Genomic DNA, 18,177 nt, shown 5'->3' on the forward strand with positions numbered 1-18,177 from the left:
TATGTTCTCTCAGGAATTTATGGCTGTTGTGATAAGCATACATGCTGATCAACTTAACTTTATGCTAAAACAGCACCCCTTCACTTTTCCCTGAAGTTATTGTTTTATCTTATAAAAGTATTAATTAAAAAAAAAATCCAATTTGTTGTTACAAATGCAAAGTTTTAATTTAAGATTTAAAATTGTAGCATTTCCATTTTTTTAAATATATATTGTTATAAATTTCACAATATCCATTTTTAATTTCAACAGTAACATTAATATGAATGTTTGTTTTTACTTTTAACATTTAATTATGGCCTGGAAACTATCAATATACCGTAACTTCTTTTAATTTGCAGTTTTCTCTTTAAATTTTTTATCTCTGGGTAAAATAATCCCCCATAAAATTAATCTTAAACAAGCCCAAAATCAAACACTAATAATGCAAATAATTCAATGTTATCCAATCTAAAGCTTGCATCGTAATATTTGGTTTAATTGACGCTTCTCCTCGACTCGGCGCATAAATATGCGCAAATGTGGCGCACTGCGTGTCTCCCTGGTGACGCAGAGGAACCGGAAATACGGCGGAGAGATGGCGAAGCGCAGAATGAATTATGTGAGAACCAAACAGTCCATGTAGCTGCTCCAGCACTTTCCTTTGAGATTTTTCTTATAGATTTAGCACTTATATCTTCTGCTTGTTCATTCTGGCCTGCTAAGGTAAGATAATCCGTCCTTATATGTGCGGCCCGGGCCGGTTTAGGGTTTAGCCAGTTAGCTAAAACATTAGCTCAGAGTATGTTCATCAGGGAGAATAGGTGGAAGGGTGCGCTTGATTTTTTACAACGGTAGCCCGAACAACGGTGATTCAGTCATCCTCTTACAGTTCCGCCTGGTAAAGCTGGAAACCCCGCCCAGTCGGGACTAAACATTAATGAGAATAAACATCCCCAGGCCATAAACAGAAAATTTGATATTAATATATAGCTAACGATAATTTCTATTATCGAGCGATCGTTCTGTTCAAAAAAGAAATGCGAGAAATTTACAAAAACAGTCCAAAACACAAAAAATGATAAGTTTACAATCATACATGACAAACAAAAGCCTCAAATCCTCACACTTAAGAAGCTACAACCGATCAACTAATCGATTCATTGAATGATTATTCAGCTTCTACTATCATAAGAAGCTACCCAGCTAGCTGTGTACTTATAACTACTTTATAAGTGATACTGAAAGGTGAATCTTGAGTGAAGATTATTTTGACAAATTAAATACATGGCCATTGATTCACATAAAGAAAATATACATAATATTGAAGTGTGTTTTCAATACCAACATCTTCCCATTAACATTTTTATACCATAAAATCTATGATATTGATTTTATGAGAAATGTAAGATCGAAGAAGTAAAAGTGTCTACCAGTTGGCACACTGGGCCCTGCCCATGTTATATTATTGTATTATTATAGCTGATGCGTTAATGTGTCATGTTTTAATCCTAAACCCAAGCTGAGATAACCTCCTGATTACATTACTGTGACTTCACAAAGCTCCACCAGAGATATTATTATTCACAGTCAACTTTTTCTACAGTCTCAGTTGTTCTTCCCATGATGAGGAAAATAACCTTGTGTCTAAATATGACATGTATTCTCCTTCGCCATTGTGTTTCAGGACACTGTTTAATTTTTGCTATTAATAAAAATTAAAAAAATAAAAGTGATTTGCTCACCTGTCTCCCTGTTCACCAGGGGATGAGTGCTGAAGCAGCAGACCGAGTGGCTGCTGTGGCCAGCAGTCGGCCCAGCACGCCTCTTCAGACTTCATGGTTTGAGTTCCTCCTGGATAGCAGCCTGTTGGAGAAACACCTGCAGAAGTCAAACCCAGGTCAGCTCTGGTACCCTGGCACTTCTAGTTTGTTTTTTAAAGTAAATATGCTTTATTCCTGTGGATAGATTGATAGATATAAACAACAAGGGATATTTGTAGCCCAGCTATCATGAGAGTTTAATATCTAAAATGCTGGCTGTTAAAATAAAGAATGCCTCACTACAGGTTTTGATGACATTTTCCTCACCTGCAATGCACATGTAGCTAATAATGTCTGGCATATCATAGATTAATTAAAAATCAAAAGTTGGATGTTGATCTACAGTCTAAATTGTGACTGGACTTCCCGAACAAAAAAGGTCTTTATGCCTGTTGGTGCATAAGTAAATCTTTTTCCCCAGACCCGTTACCAGTGCAGCTGATCATCCAGTTCCTGGAGCAGGCGTCAAAGCCCTCAGTGAATGAGCAGAATCAAGTGCAGCCTCCAGCAGACAACCACAGGAACCGAACCCTGAAGCTGCTGGCACTGAAAGTAGCTGCCCACATGAAGTGGGATCTGGAAGTGCTTGAGAAAGGGTAAGTGTGTGTATGTGTGTGTGTGTGTTGCAGTTGCAGTTTTTATTCAACAAAATGTCTTAATTCCACAAATCTTTGTTCTTGAAGAAGGCTAGCTTTCTGATGTATTAACCTTAATTTTCTGATGTATTAAATGTAATTTTCCAACATATGAGAAGTGTAAATGCTAAAACTACCTTTCAAAAAAATTACAGATATAAACTTGCCAGGAAAGCAAAGTTGAAAATGTCTCCGCTCTGACATGTCTGCTGTCTAACAAACTGTGAAGGCATTTGTGTGATCTACTGATGATTACTACTCTCCGTCTTTCCTCCCAGCCTGACCATTCCAGTGTTAAATATGTTACTGAATGAGCTCCTGTGTGTGAGCAAAGTGCCACCAGGGGTGAAACATGTGGACCTGGACCTCTCCACTCTGCCTCCCACCACCGCCATGGCTGTTATCATCTACAACCGCTGGTGAGGGAGAACAGACACAAAACTAACTGGGATCAGATGAACTGGCTGAAATCATGAAATAGTCTGACTCATCCACTTCAATTGAGAGTGAAATACTACAACTTTCTTTAAACTTGATCTTAACATATATTGATTTAAGAGTTTATAGACAAATGTAGAAAAACTGAAATTTAAATGAATCACAAAAAAATGTTGATGAAAGGACAAAAGGACGAGTAGCAATCACCACCTTTTTATAATATTTTTGCAGGGTTTGACCAATATACATTTTTTAAGGTCAATTATGATGTATTTGCTTATTTTTGTGCAAATATTCAAAATCTTTAAATCTGAACCATGCATGCAAGAGTTTGACTGTTGGCAATGCAGAAACCTTGAAAATGAATTAAGATCAGTCACAGTCATTGTTGTCAAATATTTTCTGTTGTTTTTTTTTTTTCATCTCAACTACACATTTCATTGAGGATTTTATTGCTTTACTATAGTCAAGGGAGACGGGAAATTTTGTCTCTTATGTAAAATTTTTCTTGTACCTTTCAAAGGGCCATCAGAACCATCGTGCTGAGCAGCTTTCCAGAGAAACAGATCAAACCAGGACCTCACCAGATGAACATGTAGGTTCAGCTCCTTCCTTCCTATCACACACTCTGGTTTTTAACAAGTTTAAGTTGTTTACAGAACAAACAAACTTACTAATCCTTTCCTGAAACATTGTACAGAAGGTAACATCTACACTCAGTTGCACATACTGTATAGATTTAATGAAATGTACAACATGTCTGATTAGCTTCTACTTAGGTAGATCAAGACATAAGTGACTTTTATTCTTGTGGTTTGTCCTAGGTTAAGTATTGTGCAGCAAGAGAAAGAAATGACTGAAAACATCCTCACTGTGGTGGGTTCACGTTTTTTTTTTTTTTATCCTTAGAAACACTGTCATGAGATAAACTTTCTCTGTTGAAAATGTAATGCACTTTCCTCTCTTATTACCATTATGCCCTCAGCTGAAAGAACAGGCAGCTGACTCGATCAGCGTCCTGGAAGGAGCTCTGCGGCTGAAGAAAGATTTCTACGTTCACACCCTGAGGACTCTGGACCTGCTGGCTGCTGATGCTGCTGCCAACGGAGAGACAGAGTCCTCGACCGCAGGGCTGCGCATCAGTGCTGATGAGCTGCACTGTCAGGTTGGAGGGCCACACAGTTTTCTCTTGCTGGAATATATTTCAGATTTAGATCGGTCTTACATTAAAGAGTCTGTGTCAGAACTATTAGAAAACGTCCAGGATTCTCTTTTCATCATTGAATCTGCAGAAAACTGAAAGTGGCTGTGAATGTGCATCTTGTGTTTAATTTCAAAATGTACTTTCAGAAAATGGTGGTGTAACTTGTATTTTGTGTTTCAGGTGCATTATGATTTGGGAGGTATCTTCTTCCAACAAGGCTGCACAGACCAGCCAGCCTTCGAGAAAGCCAGGGATCACTTCAGACAAACAAAGGAACTGTTAAAGAAGGTAGACTTACTCGTTTATTGTGACATTTATTATGCTTAAGACCTCACATTTAAAATTCTGTCAGTGGAGCAACAAAGCAAAACTTGTCAATCATTAAACCTGAAAGTGCTCACAGTGCTGTGCTGGTACTGCATGACAACAGTTTGTGGAGCTCAGTAATTCCTATATATTTTTATTTTTCAGCTGGACTCCACTGTTCATGTTCACCTGGACGAGAAGCGTTTGGCTGGCTACTGGAACGCCTGCAGAGCTTTGACTGGAGACTGTGACCCCTCTGACTCCCAAACCACTCCCTACGACCAGATCAACAGCCTGATCAGGGCACACGACCACCAGGTCAGAGGAGATCCATCGCTGACATTAGAGCTAAGGCTCTTCTATGTAGCTACATATAGATGGCCAAGGCCAAACAATCCTACGTATTAATTAAAGTGATTAAAAAAAAATCCCTGGGAGTGAACTGATAACTGAATGGTTAGGGGGCACGCCATGTGGGCACAAATGCTCTGAGCAAGTCCCTGGTTCGACCTGCGACCAGCCGGACTCTTTGCTCCATGTCATTCCTCTACTCCCTGTCACTCTCCACTGTCCTGTAAAGAAAGGCAAAATGCCCAAAATAATAATAACCAATAAAAAAATCCTGCATCTGCCCGTTTAAGCAGATCTGCACTAAAATCTAATGGGTTACAGGTCCCTGACGTATGCTTCATCCCTCCACTAACCATATCCTTGGCAGAGGGAATGATAATAAGACTAAAAATAATAATTGTAGCAGTGGGTGGCTTGCAATCACAGATCTGGACTCTGCTTTGCCACAAAATATTAAATATCAGTAAGATTTATAAGGTGGAAGCAGCAGCAACTGTTTTCTTTAATACTGAAAGTTAAACAAAAGTTTTCAGGACTGCTGTCTTCAACTGATTAAAGTCATGGGTTTGTTGTAAAACTGAAGGTTGTTGAGGTGAACTGTGAACAATCAATTATGTGTAGTTCTTTACATTATGTAGAACCTGTAACTTAATTCCGCCTCCTCTCTTCCAGGCTGTCATCGAAGCCTTCATCAAAGACAACGCGACCCACAGTTTGCCAAACCACTTCAGACGGTCTGTTCTCAGGGAGTTCCTGTACAAAGTCCAACAGGGGTGAGACCACAGTTCAATTCAAAATAAAACTAATTTAAACAGCGAGCACTTAAATGAAGCCTACAGATCTGTAACTGTGTGATAGTCTGTAGTGATTACACTGTAGTCACAGACAGTCACATACTCTCAGCACTTCTGTTTCTCCTGATGATAATAAAACATTCTTACTCTGAATAGGATCACTGTTCATTTCTAGTCTGTGAAGTGGTGAGTTTTAGAGATAATGTGAAATGAATATTTCTTGCTAGACAGTTAATAGGGTAAATAGCTTTGGTAAATACCTAAGCAGTTTGCGAGATTATGCAGAGACAAACTGATATTGCATAGCAAGCTCATTCTGGTGATGAAGACATTTCCGCATTAGAATCTGCAAACAAACTACCTTTACTTCTGTGCAGGGAAACTGGCCTGGATGAGGTTTGCCACAAGCTGTGTGTTTGCAACGCTGTCCGAGATGCTCTGGAGGGAGAAGTCCTCAGTGTGCGTTTCCAGCAGCTGCTCCTCAAGCCCAGTAAACGAATGGTGGACTTCATTTTAGAGGTAATCAAGCTGAAAAATCCTGAAAGTCTGCACTATCTCTGATCTCAGCATGATGAAAAAAAAGATCTGTGGGAGTATGAAGGTGTAAGCATTGTATAACGGACATGATCTGTGAAAATCATTTTCAGGTGGGATAAGTTGTGCAAAGGTTTGAGGGGTTAAATATGTAGTAGGGACTGGCCTGAAATTTTGTCATGGTGTTAAAAGTAGTAGCTTTTGCACATTTGAATTCAGTTGTCTTTGTCCTGCAGGTGTGCACACGTTCGCTGGAAAAGGAGCGTCCGTCTGAGACATCCAGGAGAAACATGGCCAATTTCATGAAGTGAGTGACACCCAGCAGAGGCTATAACAGACCAGGCACTGTGCAGATCACTAAGCAGTATCTTCTTCAGTGCATGAGCTTTTCATTATATTGATCACATAATACACAAATAGCCTTTTTTGAGTGAGATCATTTTTAATTGACTTGTCTGACTCTTCTTGCTGCACAGGACTCTGTGTGAAAGCCTGGAGGAGCTGTCGCTGGTGTTCGTGGTGTCATCCCATAAGCTCTTCATGGAGCTGCTGAGGGAGGAGGAGAGGAAGGTCCTGGTGGAGCAGATGAGGAAGAGGTCGGCCACCATCAACCTCAGCGCCAAACCTCTGCCTTCCTTCTACGACATTCCAGGTGCAGCGCTGAATTTTTCTAGTACACATTATTCAGTGAGATCCAGCACATCCCTTTGTTTCCTGCCACTAGTGATGTGTCGCTGCTGAGTGGCGTCTGTCAGCGATGTTTCTTTGAGCTTGTGACTTATTATATTTTGGTTCGGCCTCCGACAGCTTCAGCTAGCGTGAACATCGGGCAGCTGGAGCAGCAGCTTATCCTCTCCCTGGAGCCACGCAGGATCAGACAGATTCTTATTGAACTCCACGGCATCGCAGAACGACCCTTCTGGAGGGTCAACAGCAAGGTAAGAGGTCAAAAAAAGATACTGGAGGAAAAAAAACTGAAGCACTAACATCAAAGACACTGAGGATTGTCTTTTACTCTGAGATAATAGACTGTAGAGCTCCTGTAATTTAGTCCAGCAGCTGTAATGTTATATGTTAATATGAAAAATACAGACTGACATAACTGAAATACGACTTTTTATGTGTGTACAGTGGGAGGTTCCTCCAGACTATATCAATGTGATCCTCGGTATTAAAGACAACCTGACCAAGGACCTTGTCTACATCCTAATGGCCAAAGGACTTCACTGCATATCAATAAAGGTCTGATTATATTACCAGAGCTCAGAATTGTGACTAAAGAAATTTAAAATTATGCGCTGAGATTTGAGTATCACTTCAAAGTAAAGCCATGTTAAATACTTGGTTCACGTTCCCCTGCTGTCTCAGGACTTTGTCCACGCGCGGCAGCTTTTCTCGGCCTGCCTGGAGCTGGTTACCGAGTTCTCCCCGAAGCTGAGGCAGGTGATGCTGAACGAGATGCTGCTGCTGGAGGTTCGAGCTCACGAGACGATGGCGGCCGAGGGCAGCAAGGAGCGACCGCCCCCTGACCTGGTCAGCAGGGTCAGAGGCTACCTGGAGATGAGGATTCACGGTGAGTGGATGTTGACTTGTTACCTGATCTGGAGCTACGCATAGCTTTTCATTTTCTGCCCTGGTGCTGCAAGCTTAGAATTATTTGGCAAAAGAAATGTGTAGGAGACCTCTGGATGCATCTTAACATTAGATTGTCTGTCTATGAATGGCATGACAGCTTGCAAACTGCAGTGGAATAAAGGATCAGTTATGAAGTCTGGACATTAAGAATATACAAAATATAACAGACCTCATTTAACCATAATATTGTCTGTACAGTAAAAAAGCTAAACACTTTGTAATGTTTTCACCTTTGACTCACCAATATAAAACAGTGTGAACAGTGTAATTTTCAGATGCACTAAATTACTGGGCGTTGTTTTTGTCTCCAGATCTGCCTTTGCGTCAGGTGGTTGGAGAGGAGTGTGTCGCCTTCATGTTGAACTGGAGGGAGAACGACTACCTGACTCTGCAGGTGCCACCGTCTCTGGTCATGAACAACCCGTACATCAAGGTAAAAAGTCTCTTCTTCACTACTTGACTCCACCGAGTATAAATATTGATTTAAAAGTCGATTATGTTCTGCTGCGACTTTGCAAGCTGCAATAATTGCAGACAAAACATAGCATCGAGTAACATCTTGAACTCCACTCTTTGCGTTTCCCTTCATGTAGCTAGCACACCCTATATCTCCATGTTTAACTTAATTTAAGCCATATGATAGTTACATTGAGGAATACTGAAATGCAGAATGCTCTTCACAACCTGTGCCTCAGAGAAATACTCTACAACAATAAATATCCTTGAAGTATTGCACATAATCTTTGCACAGTTTACACATTATACCCAGATCAGTTTGGTACCTTTGGAAACATTTAGATATCTCCATGAGAGAAGTTGTGTGGGTGTGAACAGGGCTGGTAATGCCATTGGATTGTGGTGAGTGTGGGATGGTTAAAATAAGACTGCTGTGGTTTTTGCGTGAAATATTCATCACCTCTATGTCCTTCTGGTAGCTCGGTCAGCTCCTGGCGTCCACGTGCAAAGAGCTCCCAGGTCCTAAAGAGAGTCGGCGCACAGCCAAGGAGCTGTGGGACGTGGTGGTTCAGATCTGCAGCATGTCCATCCAACACAAGAGGAACAGCGACGGCCGAGTGGGCCTCATCAAACACAGAGAGTCCTCTATGGGCATCCTGCACAGGTACACACACGTTTACTAAGACCCGTTCTCCAGAGGGTTTAGGTTTTTTTACACGTGACTGATTCTGGTGTGTTTTCATTGTTTATCTCATTTAGGAGCAAATTCATCACTTTCATCAAGAAGCTTAGAGTAAGTATAAAATAAGACAAACTTTAACAGTGGAAATATGATATTTTAATTGTAAGAAGGGGTAATGATGCTAAGTTAATGAGTGCCATCTTATTTCTTACAGGAGCCGTTGGTGCTGACAACCCTCATTTCCCTGTTTGTGAGGCTCCACAGCATAGTGCGGGTATGTGTCAGATTTACACAGTGAAAATCTCCACACAGCAGAGTCTGTAGAGTCCAAAACAGAAGAACAAATAATTTGTTTTACTGACCTGACAGGAAATCTAAAAACCCTGATACTGTTTAGTGATAGTGGTGTCGCTGCTGCACCTATACCTCCAGTCTGCACACACACTGCTGAACAGTCGTCTCTTGTCTTCTGGATAATCAAATATTTTCTTCCTCTTTAGGATGATATTGTAAATGAAGTGACAGCAGAGCACCTCTCCATCTGGCCATCCTCTCTTCCAAAGTAAGAACTTGTTTTAATGAAAGCGTTTGGATTTTCTACAAATGAATCCCAGCTGAGCAGAACCGCTAATGATGATGACATGTGTTGAACAGCATCCAGGCGGTGGATGTGGAAGCTGTGGCTGTGACGGTCAAAGAGCTGGTGTCTTACGCTCTCACCCTGAACCCCAATAACCAATCGTGGCTCATCACACAGGCCGACATCTACTTTGGTAAGAAAAAGCTGCTGTGCTGCTAAGTCAGGAAACAGACTCCAGAGGCCAGATGTATGATGTGTACGCACATACATGTAAACTCAAGCAGATAACATGTGAGAGACACAGTCTTATATAAAAACATTGTTTGTTCAGGTTTGCCAATTACACTGTTATTATTTTTCCAACCTACACAGTGTTCTGACAAAAAGGTGGACACTTTATTTTTAACCTTTTAATTCTTGTTAAATTGCTCAGTAATCGTTCAATAAAAATAACACTGAAAAAATGAATGCTTTTAATGTGAAGGTGCAGCCTTAAATTTGGGTTACAACCAGCAGTAACTGAACACGGCGTAGATACAGCTGAAATTCATCACTGAACAGAAAGATAGGGCTGATTTCTGAAACTATGGACAGACCCACAGGTGTGAAGCTAAACCAAAAGTACTGAGAGCTGAGCTGGATCTGTGGAAACCCAGCAAAAGTGACAGTCATGTAGAGGAGATTGACGCTGCTCTCTGAGGCAAACACTGAACATCTGGCTGATAAATTGGTCACGATGGTTCAGGAGACATTTGAAAACACCGCAGTCATGCAGATGTTTGATCTTCTCTTTCTCTCCAGTGACCAATCAATACTCTGCTGCACTGAACCTCTACCTCCAGGCTGGAGCTGTGTGCTCCGACTTCTTCACCAAAACTGTGCCCCCTGACGTCTATACTGACCAGGTAAACTACTCTCAATCTATGCAAGTGATCGAACCAACCAACCTGGGTGGCTGTAGTCCTGGATTCCTTCTGTGTTTCGTTAACACATCTGTCGTATCTGGTAGAAGCACAACTCTTGTGCAGCTAAACCATGGTTTCTTGTTTGATGTTAACAGAAGCAGTAAAGAGTAGCCATAGTGCAGCTGCCAGAGCCATAACATGAGAGATTCAACCACAGGTGCAGCTGTTTGGGGTTGAATCTCTGACTCAGCCTTTTGAAAGGAGTAATGAGCAAAAATGCATCATGTGAAGTGTCACATCACCTGTAATTTGTGTGGCATCTGCAGAGTTATAACTCCACTGGACCAGCACTTACCTAAAAATATATACTGGGAGGTAACACAGTAGCAGCAGAGTAAAACCTCTTTCAGTGCCTATATGGGAGTTTGAGTATTGTTTGAAGACAGACTTGTTAGTGTCTTTTTGATTGAATCAATTCTCTCATGACACATGAACTGTTCGTTGCAGGTTCTGAAGAGGATGATCAAGTGCTGTTCGATGATGAACTGTCACACACAGGTAGGACGTTCACAGCATCTGCTCATCACAGGGTTGTTTTAATGTCCCGACAGAAAAATAGTTTCATTCGTTTTCCAGCTGTTGCTACTTACTTTTTGCCACAGTGCAGAGTTTTAGTGCCTGATTTCCAGCATTAATACGTTATCCGTCATTTTCAGGTCGCTGTCCTCTGCCAGTTTCTGAGAGAAGTCGACTACATGACGGCATTCAAGGCTCTTCAGGAACAGAACAGGTACGAGACAGCATGACCCACATTACATTAACAACCAACAGAGCTGCTCTTTAACCATGTTTATCACTGCAGTCATGATGCCATGGACTCATTCTACGACTACATCTGGGACGTCACCATCCTGGAATATCTCACACGTATCCTTTACTATTGATTCATGATGGACAATACAAAACCACATCAATCACCTCCAGACTAAGAAATGTTGTTAGCTTTGTCTTTTCAGAACTTTCCCCTGGTCTTTTTTATCAGGTCCTACCTTAGTTCTTCAGGTAAATATTTTCTGCACTTTACTATGATTCTATCCCTTAATGTGCGTTCAGATATTCACCACAAACGGGGCGAGACTGAGAAGCGACAAATAGCGGTAAGTCGTTCAAATCCACTGTTAACATCAGTTTTATTTTTATCAACCTGTTTCTGCTCAATGATAAAATAAACTGCTGTACATTTTTAAAACAGGGTAAAATGTATTAACAGTAGCTTGTCTCTATCCTTTGATTACCAACCAAAAATAATAAAAAACTTTTTCTGAGCTAAGAAAAGCAGTGTTGTAACAATATATTTTTTTCAGACAGTCCACTGCATTTTTAAAATCCTTTATCTAAAGTTCTCAGCTCTTAAAGAAGGAAGGACATGTCGTGTCTCCTCGATTCCTCTCTCCTCACATCTTTAGTGGGAGGGACTAAGGTGCAAGGAAAAGAAATAAGTGAGGAAAATATGGACACAATTAAGAGAAGTTGCAATGTACCCGAGGTTTCCTAACCCTCTGCTTTCTCCTCAGATAAAAGCGATCGGCCAGACGGAGCTGAACACCAGCAACCCAGAGGAAGTGCTGCAGCTGGCTGCACAGAAGAGGAAGAAGAGATTCTTGCAGGCGATGGCCAAACTGTATTTCTAGTAGACGTGAACCACTGTCAGACTTTTTGGGGGGAGAGAATGTATATTTTTTATTTTGTGGTAGAAAATAGATTCTAAATAAATACAGTTCATTTGTACAGTTGTAATCATTTGAAATTAATTATTACAAAAATAGTTACTGACCGTCTAATTCCCTGAGACACAAACAATGCCTTGGTTTCAACAGCAGTGGAAAAGATGACTGAGAAACTCAAAAGAACTGAGGAGGATGCACTTTGTTCAGGTAATGCTTTTGGACACATGGCTTTCATCAGGGTTTCATATAAAATGCATCCTCGTCCTGTACATCAGTGTTTCCATGTCACCGTTTACATTTAGAGACGTGCACAGCTGACAGGTGAAGTATGTGGCAGTTCTGTCAACTGGTTTAAAAATGTAACATTTAAACTGACCCTTAAGTTGTGTTTTAAAAGATTTTACCTTTTAGCTGTGAAAATATTTAATATGCTACAAAATTAAACAATTGCACTTTCAGTATAAAAATGTCATTTTCTAGAAATGACATAACTTACAGTAAATAACATTTAAAAAAAAAAAAACATTTTTTCTTTTCTGAATCAAAGCACCCATTCAGTTACTAAAAGTCTGTTAAAATATTAAGACAAAAAAGCTTCTTTTAAGTACAGGCACATTATCCTGGATAAAGCATTCAGTGACAGATTTCAGCTGCAAGCGTGAAATTAACTCCCATCCAGACTCTGTATTATTCCTGTCAAGTCTTTTTTCTCCACTGGCTACGATGGAGCTGTAAACAAGACTCAGTCTTTGTTTTGGTACATGAACCCTGTGTCCTCCTAGTTCACGCTCACGTCAGAGTTTTCCTCTTGCAGTTCAGTGTGAGCAGGTTTTCTCTGTGCTGCTGGGAGGAGTGAGGAACTGGCTGTTCACCTCCATTTTACTGACATCCTCCTGAAATAAAAAGATTCACCAGGTCTGAACAGGGCCAATGATGTCAGCATTAATTAACTGCAGCTCCCATGAGGCTTCAACATGGGGCCAAATACCAAGAATTGTGGGATAGGCAGAACAAGATATATCCGATCGAGAAAATACTAACCAGGATGCTCATGTAGTCTGTGTGTGTCTGGATGTTGTGTCCGTCTTCTTTTATTCTGGAGAAGTCCCTGAGTGTCGCTCGGCCAAAGCGGCCCACTGACTCCGCAAAGGGAGCCATCCAGCTGACACATGGTTGGATGACGTCTTTTGACAGACCTGAGCACGATCAAAAAAAAAACAAAGTTCACAGCTCAGCTGAAAAAAAATATGATGATTGGTGGTTTTATTCAGACCACAAATACACGGAACATTAAGCGAAGCATCATTAAATAGAAAATATTTACTGTAACACAAGACTGACAGACTTTTTCTACACCTAGAAGTTCAGGAATTATTTTTTTCAGATTTTTTTTATCTATTTAAAAACATAGTAACACAGTTTATCAACTGTCTGGTCTAATTTTCAACCACTCCACATTTCTATGAATGTAATTATTCCCAGATCTCACCTGAAACCTTTTCAACTTTGTCCCATGGAAGGAAGTGACACAGGACTGAAGCAGCCAACTCTCGATACTGGAAGTCCAGGGAGTTAATGTTGAGGATACATAGATCTAAAAGCTGGCACAGACAAAAGAAAAAAAGTGTCTGACATGAGTAATGAGCCAGATTTAAAGCAGTGAAATACAACCACACAAACATTCAGTCTTTTTTTAGCTCCCGCAGCTGGGGAGCATCAACAGGTGACTTAATACCAAATGGGGAAGAGGTACAAACATTTGTCTGAACCAATATGAGGTGGATGGAGGAAGACAGAACCTTTGAGGCTGAAGACTGAATCTTAAAAAAAAAAGAAAAAAGAATCCAATCCCAACACCTACACGTGTCATTTGGATGTAAGTGTCCTGAGGAAACTGTGGCTCCAGCAGGTCAGAGCTGGCGTTCATCGATGCCATCTGGAAGTAAACCTTCAGCCAAGACACGGCTGTTTCAGGACAAAGGTTCCAACGCAACGCCTGCAAAACATGAGCAAGACAGACTTATGCAAAGCTTAAAGCTTTCTTATTGGTCATTAATTAAGAATAATGAACCAAAAATGCTGCCATGCTTGTTATAGTATTACCTTCAAAATTATTAACTCCATTTGAAGAATCTCATCCTCATAGTAGGTCCCTGCAGTCACATACGCCATCTGCGAGAGCTTTGGAGGACAGGCTTCCTGCAAGGACATAAAACACTTAGCAGCACAACTAAAAACAACAACTTCTTCAACAAGCTCAGTCGCCTCCAAAATCTGTGTACGTGCCATCTGTCTGCTGCCATGAAGCAAACAAACATCTCATGAGAAATGTGTAAAATGTGGCAAGTAAGTAGAAGTCTGTTTGAGACACAAACAGGGACTGGTTATGAAAGACGGTTGTGTTTTGAATCTGGTTCTAACTTGACAAAATACCTGGATTTGTTCATCTCAGCAGTTATGTGGTAACTCAAACATGCAACCAGCTGACCAAGGTTAATGAATGTCACCGAGCAGAGATAAAAGCTGAGAGCTCTAAAACCTTTCAACACAGAATGTCCAAGGTTTAGGTTTGATAATTAATTACCATAGTTTCTATTAGTGTCACTGTTGTGCTTGTCTGGTAACAGGTCCCTGAATCACAATTAAAATTTATCAGTTGTGTTATTTAAGTGATTAGAACAAGGTAGATTTTTATCAAGTTATTTCCTTTAAAAAATTTTTTTTGTTACTGCACTGAGTGAACATGTTTCAAACTAAGAGTCTTCAGTCCCCAATAAAGAAACTACTCAAAAAGATAACTGATTCAAAAGAGCCACATCCCTAGACACAAAGCTCATCTTAAAAAGATATGAAAAAAAATGGTGCTAAAACATCATTTAAACACATGCAATTAAGTTGCATGTTGTCTTTGCAGCTTTAGCTACACACAGTTCCCCCTGAGCTGTTCATATTTGTTGGATGAGGGATGTTTCTTGACATATTTTGAATGTGATGCAATCTCTCGCTACTGTACAGCACAATTTTGTTTAATTCAATCTTAAGATGCTTTTGGGTAAAAACAGCCCTGATCCATCCTGGTTCCTCCTTACCTCCATCTTGGATGCTATAAAAAGACAGGTGATCCCTATGAGCTGCAGCACGCCCTTTTCAACGTTGCTCTGTGTCAACATGAACCGGTCAAAGTAGTCCTGAGCCAGGTAGAACGTCTGCCGGTGAAGGGTGTACGCCTCACTCACCTAGTGAAACCAGCGAAAACATTGTTGGTGCACTCTGTCATGTGATGAGGGGGGTCTGAGTCAAAGAGGATGTAAAACACTCACACAAATGACAACGTGCCGACTGAAGAAAATTTAACAAGATATCATGTGTAAAGTATCCTGAAATTGTAAGCGTTCGAACAAGCAAAACTACCAGCAAAGAGGCGTTTTAAACTTCACCTCAATTAACCAGTCAAGGAGGATCGATCTCATCCTGGGTTGTATCGCTGGGTGCTTCTGCATGAAACTCTTGCTGTGTCTGTAATTCTGCTCCTTGCCAACCATCTTCACCCACACATCTTCAGAAGAGCCCCATCTGTAACATGAAAAAGAAAAATTGTTAAACTGTCAAGTGAAGAAATCCGTAACCGCGGCCAAATAACGTGCGATAGTTACCCCAGATGAGGCAGAGGGGACGGCTGAACCAAAGAGTCTCTGGCAGTGAGAACTTGATGCCCGGACTCATCGCAGTCGATCCTGGCTCCCTTCTCAGGACTCGCGATGAGAATACAAGGCTTAGTGACACCTTCAAGTACCAGCTGGTTCTGAAAAGAGAATACACTGATATTTACATACTACAGCAGCAAAGAGATGATGTTTATGTTATGCTTCTTCTAGCTTGAAAAAAGGGATGTGTATTTTTAGTCTCAGCTGTTATAATAGAGGTCTATGGGGAGACCTGAGTTGAGGCTTTGGCTGTTTGTTTTTTGTTCTGGGAACTTCCTCATTTTATTATTTAAAAAAAAAAAAAAAAAAAAAAGTTCAAACAGTTAACGGGTTTATTCATTCATCTACTTTGTGCCTTGACTTGGTTAGCCTGTGCAAAACCAATAAAAAGATTACTGTAAAACAGAAGAAGGGGAAATACCTTCTCACACTGCAGCTTTGACAGGGGCTGAACCTTTTTCCTGCTGCTTTGCTGCAAAGAAAAGTTGTTATAAGTGTATGTCAGGTCATCTAGAAAATGCTTGTTTGTATAATCACCCATTAAAGCCATATGGTATCTTTTTGAATAATGGTTTGTATGGGCTCTTACCTTAGAAATTTTCTGCCCTGAAGCATTTTCAGATCTTTTCTGAGGGCGACCACTGCAGAGACATTAAACAGAATTCAACATGGAGCTAGAGATTTGACAAAAACAACAATAAAGCAACAATAAAACAGTAACTCATAAAGCAACAAGGGGCGATCACCTTTGCCTAGTCATGGTTGTGGCTGCTTGTGTCTGTAAAAAAAAAAGAAACAATTTAGAAGCAAAGTTAGGAAGGAAAACCAGGAAGTCAGCCCTAATATGAAAATGGCAGCCGTTCACCACCGGCTGCAGAACACTTGGACTGCACAAACTTCTTACTGTAAGCCAGGACTGATGAAAACACACAAACCTGCATCCATCAGGAGTGATCATGCAGCTACACACCTCATCATACGCGCCAATATCATTAATAAGCGCGTAAACCGACCACGCTCTGCAGCCTCATCCACGAAAACTCAACTCTGCTGCTAAAACTCCCACCTGATACTCCTCACATCATCTGGAGGGATATTTCCGGCCTCCTGATTTTGCAGTTGCATGAGACAAAACGAGTGATAACAGCACAAAGAGGCAGAGAAAGCCTCCAGAAGTGCTGCCTCCCTGCAGCAGCAACACAAAGGCCCAGCAGAGGACATTTTGTCCTAACTCCTTTCAATTTGACACTAACCAACGGCCTCATGATTACCAGCTATTAAAGCGCTCATTTACTATGTGATATATCATTTATATGCCACGATATTCATATTTTATTTTTAATTAGATGTGCAATCACCATCTCGCTTTTCCAAAGCAGGAGCAGACTGCATAGGACACTTCACCAGATTTGAGCCGAGGGGACGCAAACTATACTTTTGAGTTAGTAAATTATGAGTAACAGCCCGCTGTCAATCAAAAACAACGTATAGATGACTAATGTTAGCTAGTATAACACAAACAGTCGAGCTAGGAGCAAGCAACCCGAGTTCACTAACTTACCATCAAAATAACAAGCGGCTAACTACGAACTGAGACCACGCTTCTGCCCACACATCACTGAGAGGTGGTTCAAAGGCGCCAGAGACAAACCTCTGAGGTGAAGAGACAGTTTAAGTCTAACATTAGCCGCTTACCCTCCTCGCTTCAGGATCCAAATCAAACTTGCCTCCAGTCGCCGCTGGCGCCAACAAATGTGCGTCTGCGCCACATTGCGCATGTGTGCGAGTGCAACCCGCCGCTATTACCACTGTTTCAATAAAAAAATACATTTAAGTCAAAGATAATTGGATGTGGTTGTGTTTGCATAATCTTTTTTTTATTTCAAATGAATCCCCTTTGTTTTAGTTTCAACTGCCTTATTTTCGCTGTGACCTCGCTTTAAACTGACAACTAAGCAGGTGGTTTTGTGAGGGTGAATTCAGTCTGCTTAAATCACATGTTTGGTTTAAGTTTTAATAAATCTTTCTTGCTGCTAGAAAATGTACAGAAATAACATAAATCTTATATAAACTTTTTTTTTTCTTCTTCTTTTTTTTTTTGGCTTTTAGTTGGTTGTATTTCCGGGCGGCCGCCGGTGGGCGGGGCTGCGGGACAGGACAGCCAATAGGAAGCCGAGTTGAGTTGAGCGCGTGCTCCGGCAGTCGGACGTAAACAAAGCTGTCAACATGTTCGTGTGGAAAACTTTGACGTGATGTAAATAAGTTTGTGTGGAGAACTGTTTCACATTATATTCATATGTTAAAAAAAAAACAATTCCACATATAAATATATATAAATATTTATATATAAAAACAATAATGAATATAATGACTTTAGTCAGCAGTACTGACGATATTATTCCCACTAACATCCCACTTTGGGAA

The 18,177-nt window shown here is 40.7% G+C and overlaps 2 protein-coding genes across 5 annotated transcripts; one reads left to right on the forward strand and one right to left on the reverse strand.

Annotated features, from left to right (window-relative positions):
• The first annotated feature begins 514 nt into the window (after positions 1-514).
• On the forward strand, positions 515-12,110 carry ints8 (integrator complex subunit 8). 3 transcript variants are annotated; one of them, XM_071500423.1, is made up of 29 exons: positions 515-601; positions 1,744-1,879; positions 2,224-2,398; positions 2,716-2,856; positions 3,399-3,470; positions 3,700-3,751; positions 3,861-4,040; positions 4,260-4,367; positions 4,551-4,703; positions 5,409-5,509; positions 5,908-6,049; positions 6,301-6,371; positions 6,541-6,716; positions 6,872-7,002; positions 7,196-7,306; positions 7,433-7,637; positions 8,011-8,132; positions 8,635-8,819; positions 8,915-8,948; positions 9,052-9,111; positions 9,338-9,399; positions 9,492-9,610; positions 10,219-10,322; positions 10,830-10,880; positions 11,039-11,112; positions 11,185-11,249; positions 11,436-11,479; positions 11,723-11,821; positions 11,897-12,110. In XM_071500423.1, exons 1-28 carry the CDS (start codon positions 578-580, stop codon positions 11,786-11,788), a joined length of 2,964 nt encoding a protein of 987 aa, XP_071356524.1. In that variant the 5' UTR covers positions 515-577; the 3' UTR covers positions 11,789-11,821; positions 11,897-12,110. The 3 variants fall into 3 exon arrangements, with proteins under 3 accessions (XP_071356524.1, XP_071356522.1, XP_071356525.1); XM_071500421.1 differs by lacking the exon at positions 11,723-11,821; XM_071500424.1 differs by lacking the exon at positions 11,723-11,821 and having other exon boundaries at positions 547-705.
• Positions 12,036-17,598, reverse strand: LOC139634142 (G1/S-specific cyclin-E2-like). 2 transcript variants are annotated; one of them, XM_071500425.1, is made up of 12 exons: positions 17,449-17,598; positions 16,500-16,531; positions 16,343-16,394; positions 16,175-16,225; positions 15,703-15,851; positions 15,487-15,622; positions 15,139-15,285; positions 14,153-14,248; positions 13,911-14,045; positions 13,539-13,650; positions 13,091-13,245; positions 12,036-12,942 (listed from the first exon to the last, which is right to left on the reverse strand). In XM_071500425.1, exons 1-12 carry the CDS (start codon positions 17,581-17,583, stop codon positions 12,865-12,867), a joined length of 1,278 nt encoding a protein of 425 aa, XP_071356526.1. In that variant the 5' UTR covers positions 17,584-17,598; the 3' UTR covers positions 12,036-12,864. The 2 variants fall into 2 exon arrangements, with proteins under 2 accessions (XP_071356526.1, XP_071356527.1); XM_071500426.1 differs by lacking the exon at positions 17,449-17,598 and adding an exon at positions 17,315-17,395 and having other exon boundaries at positions 12,731-12,942.
• Between the last annotated feature and the right edge of the window lie 579 nt (positions 17,599-18,177).

The sequence above is a fragment of the Trachinotus anak genome, unplaced genomic scaffold (genome assembly GCF_046630095.1).
Source record: "Trachinotus anak isolate AG129_WGS33_773 ecotype Australia unplaced genomic scaffold, CSIRO_AGI_Tana_v1 ptg000016l, whole genome shotgun sequence".
NCBI lineage: Eukaryota > Metazoa > Chordata > Actinopteri > Carangiformes > Carangidae > Trachinotus > Trachinotus anak.

Excerpts from the sequence above, each read along its gene's own strand:
- ints8 (XM_071500421.1), top strand. The coding sequence starts at position 578 with ATGGCGAAGCGCAGAATGAATTAT. Across the intron at positions 4,704-5,408 it reads TCAGGGCACACGACCACCAG|GCTGTCATCGAAGCCTTCAT; the intron begins GTCAGAGGAGAT and ends CCTCTCTTCCAG. Across the intron at positions 9,611-10,218 it reads ACAGGCCGACATCTACTTTG|TGACCAATCAATACTCTGCT; the intron begins GTAAGAAAAAGC and ends CTTTCTCTCCAG.
- LOC139634142 (XM_071500425.1), bottom strand. The coding sequence starts at position 17,583 with ATGTATTTTTTTATTGAAACAGTGGTAATAGCGGCGGGTTGCACTCGC. Across the intron at positions 16,395-16,499 it reads ACAACCATGACTAGGCAAAG|TGGTCGCCCTCAGAAAAGAT; the intron begins GTGATCGCCCCT and ends ATGTCTCTGCAG. Across the intron at positions 15,623-15,702 it reads TCCCCTCTGCCTCATCTGGG|ATGGGGCTCTTCTGAAGATG; the intron begins GTAACTATCGCA and ends TTCATGTTACAG.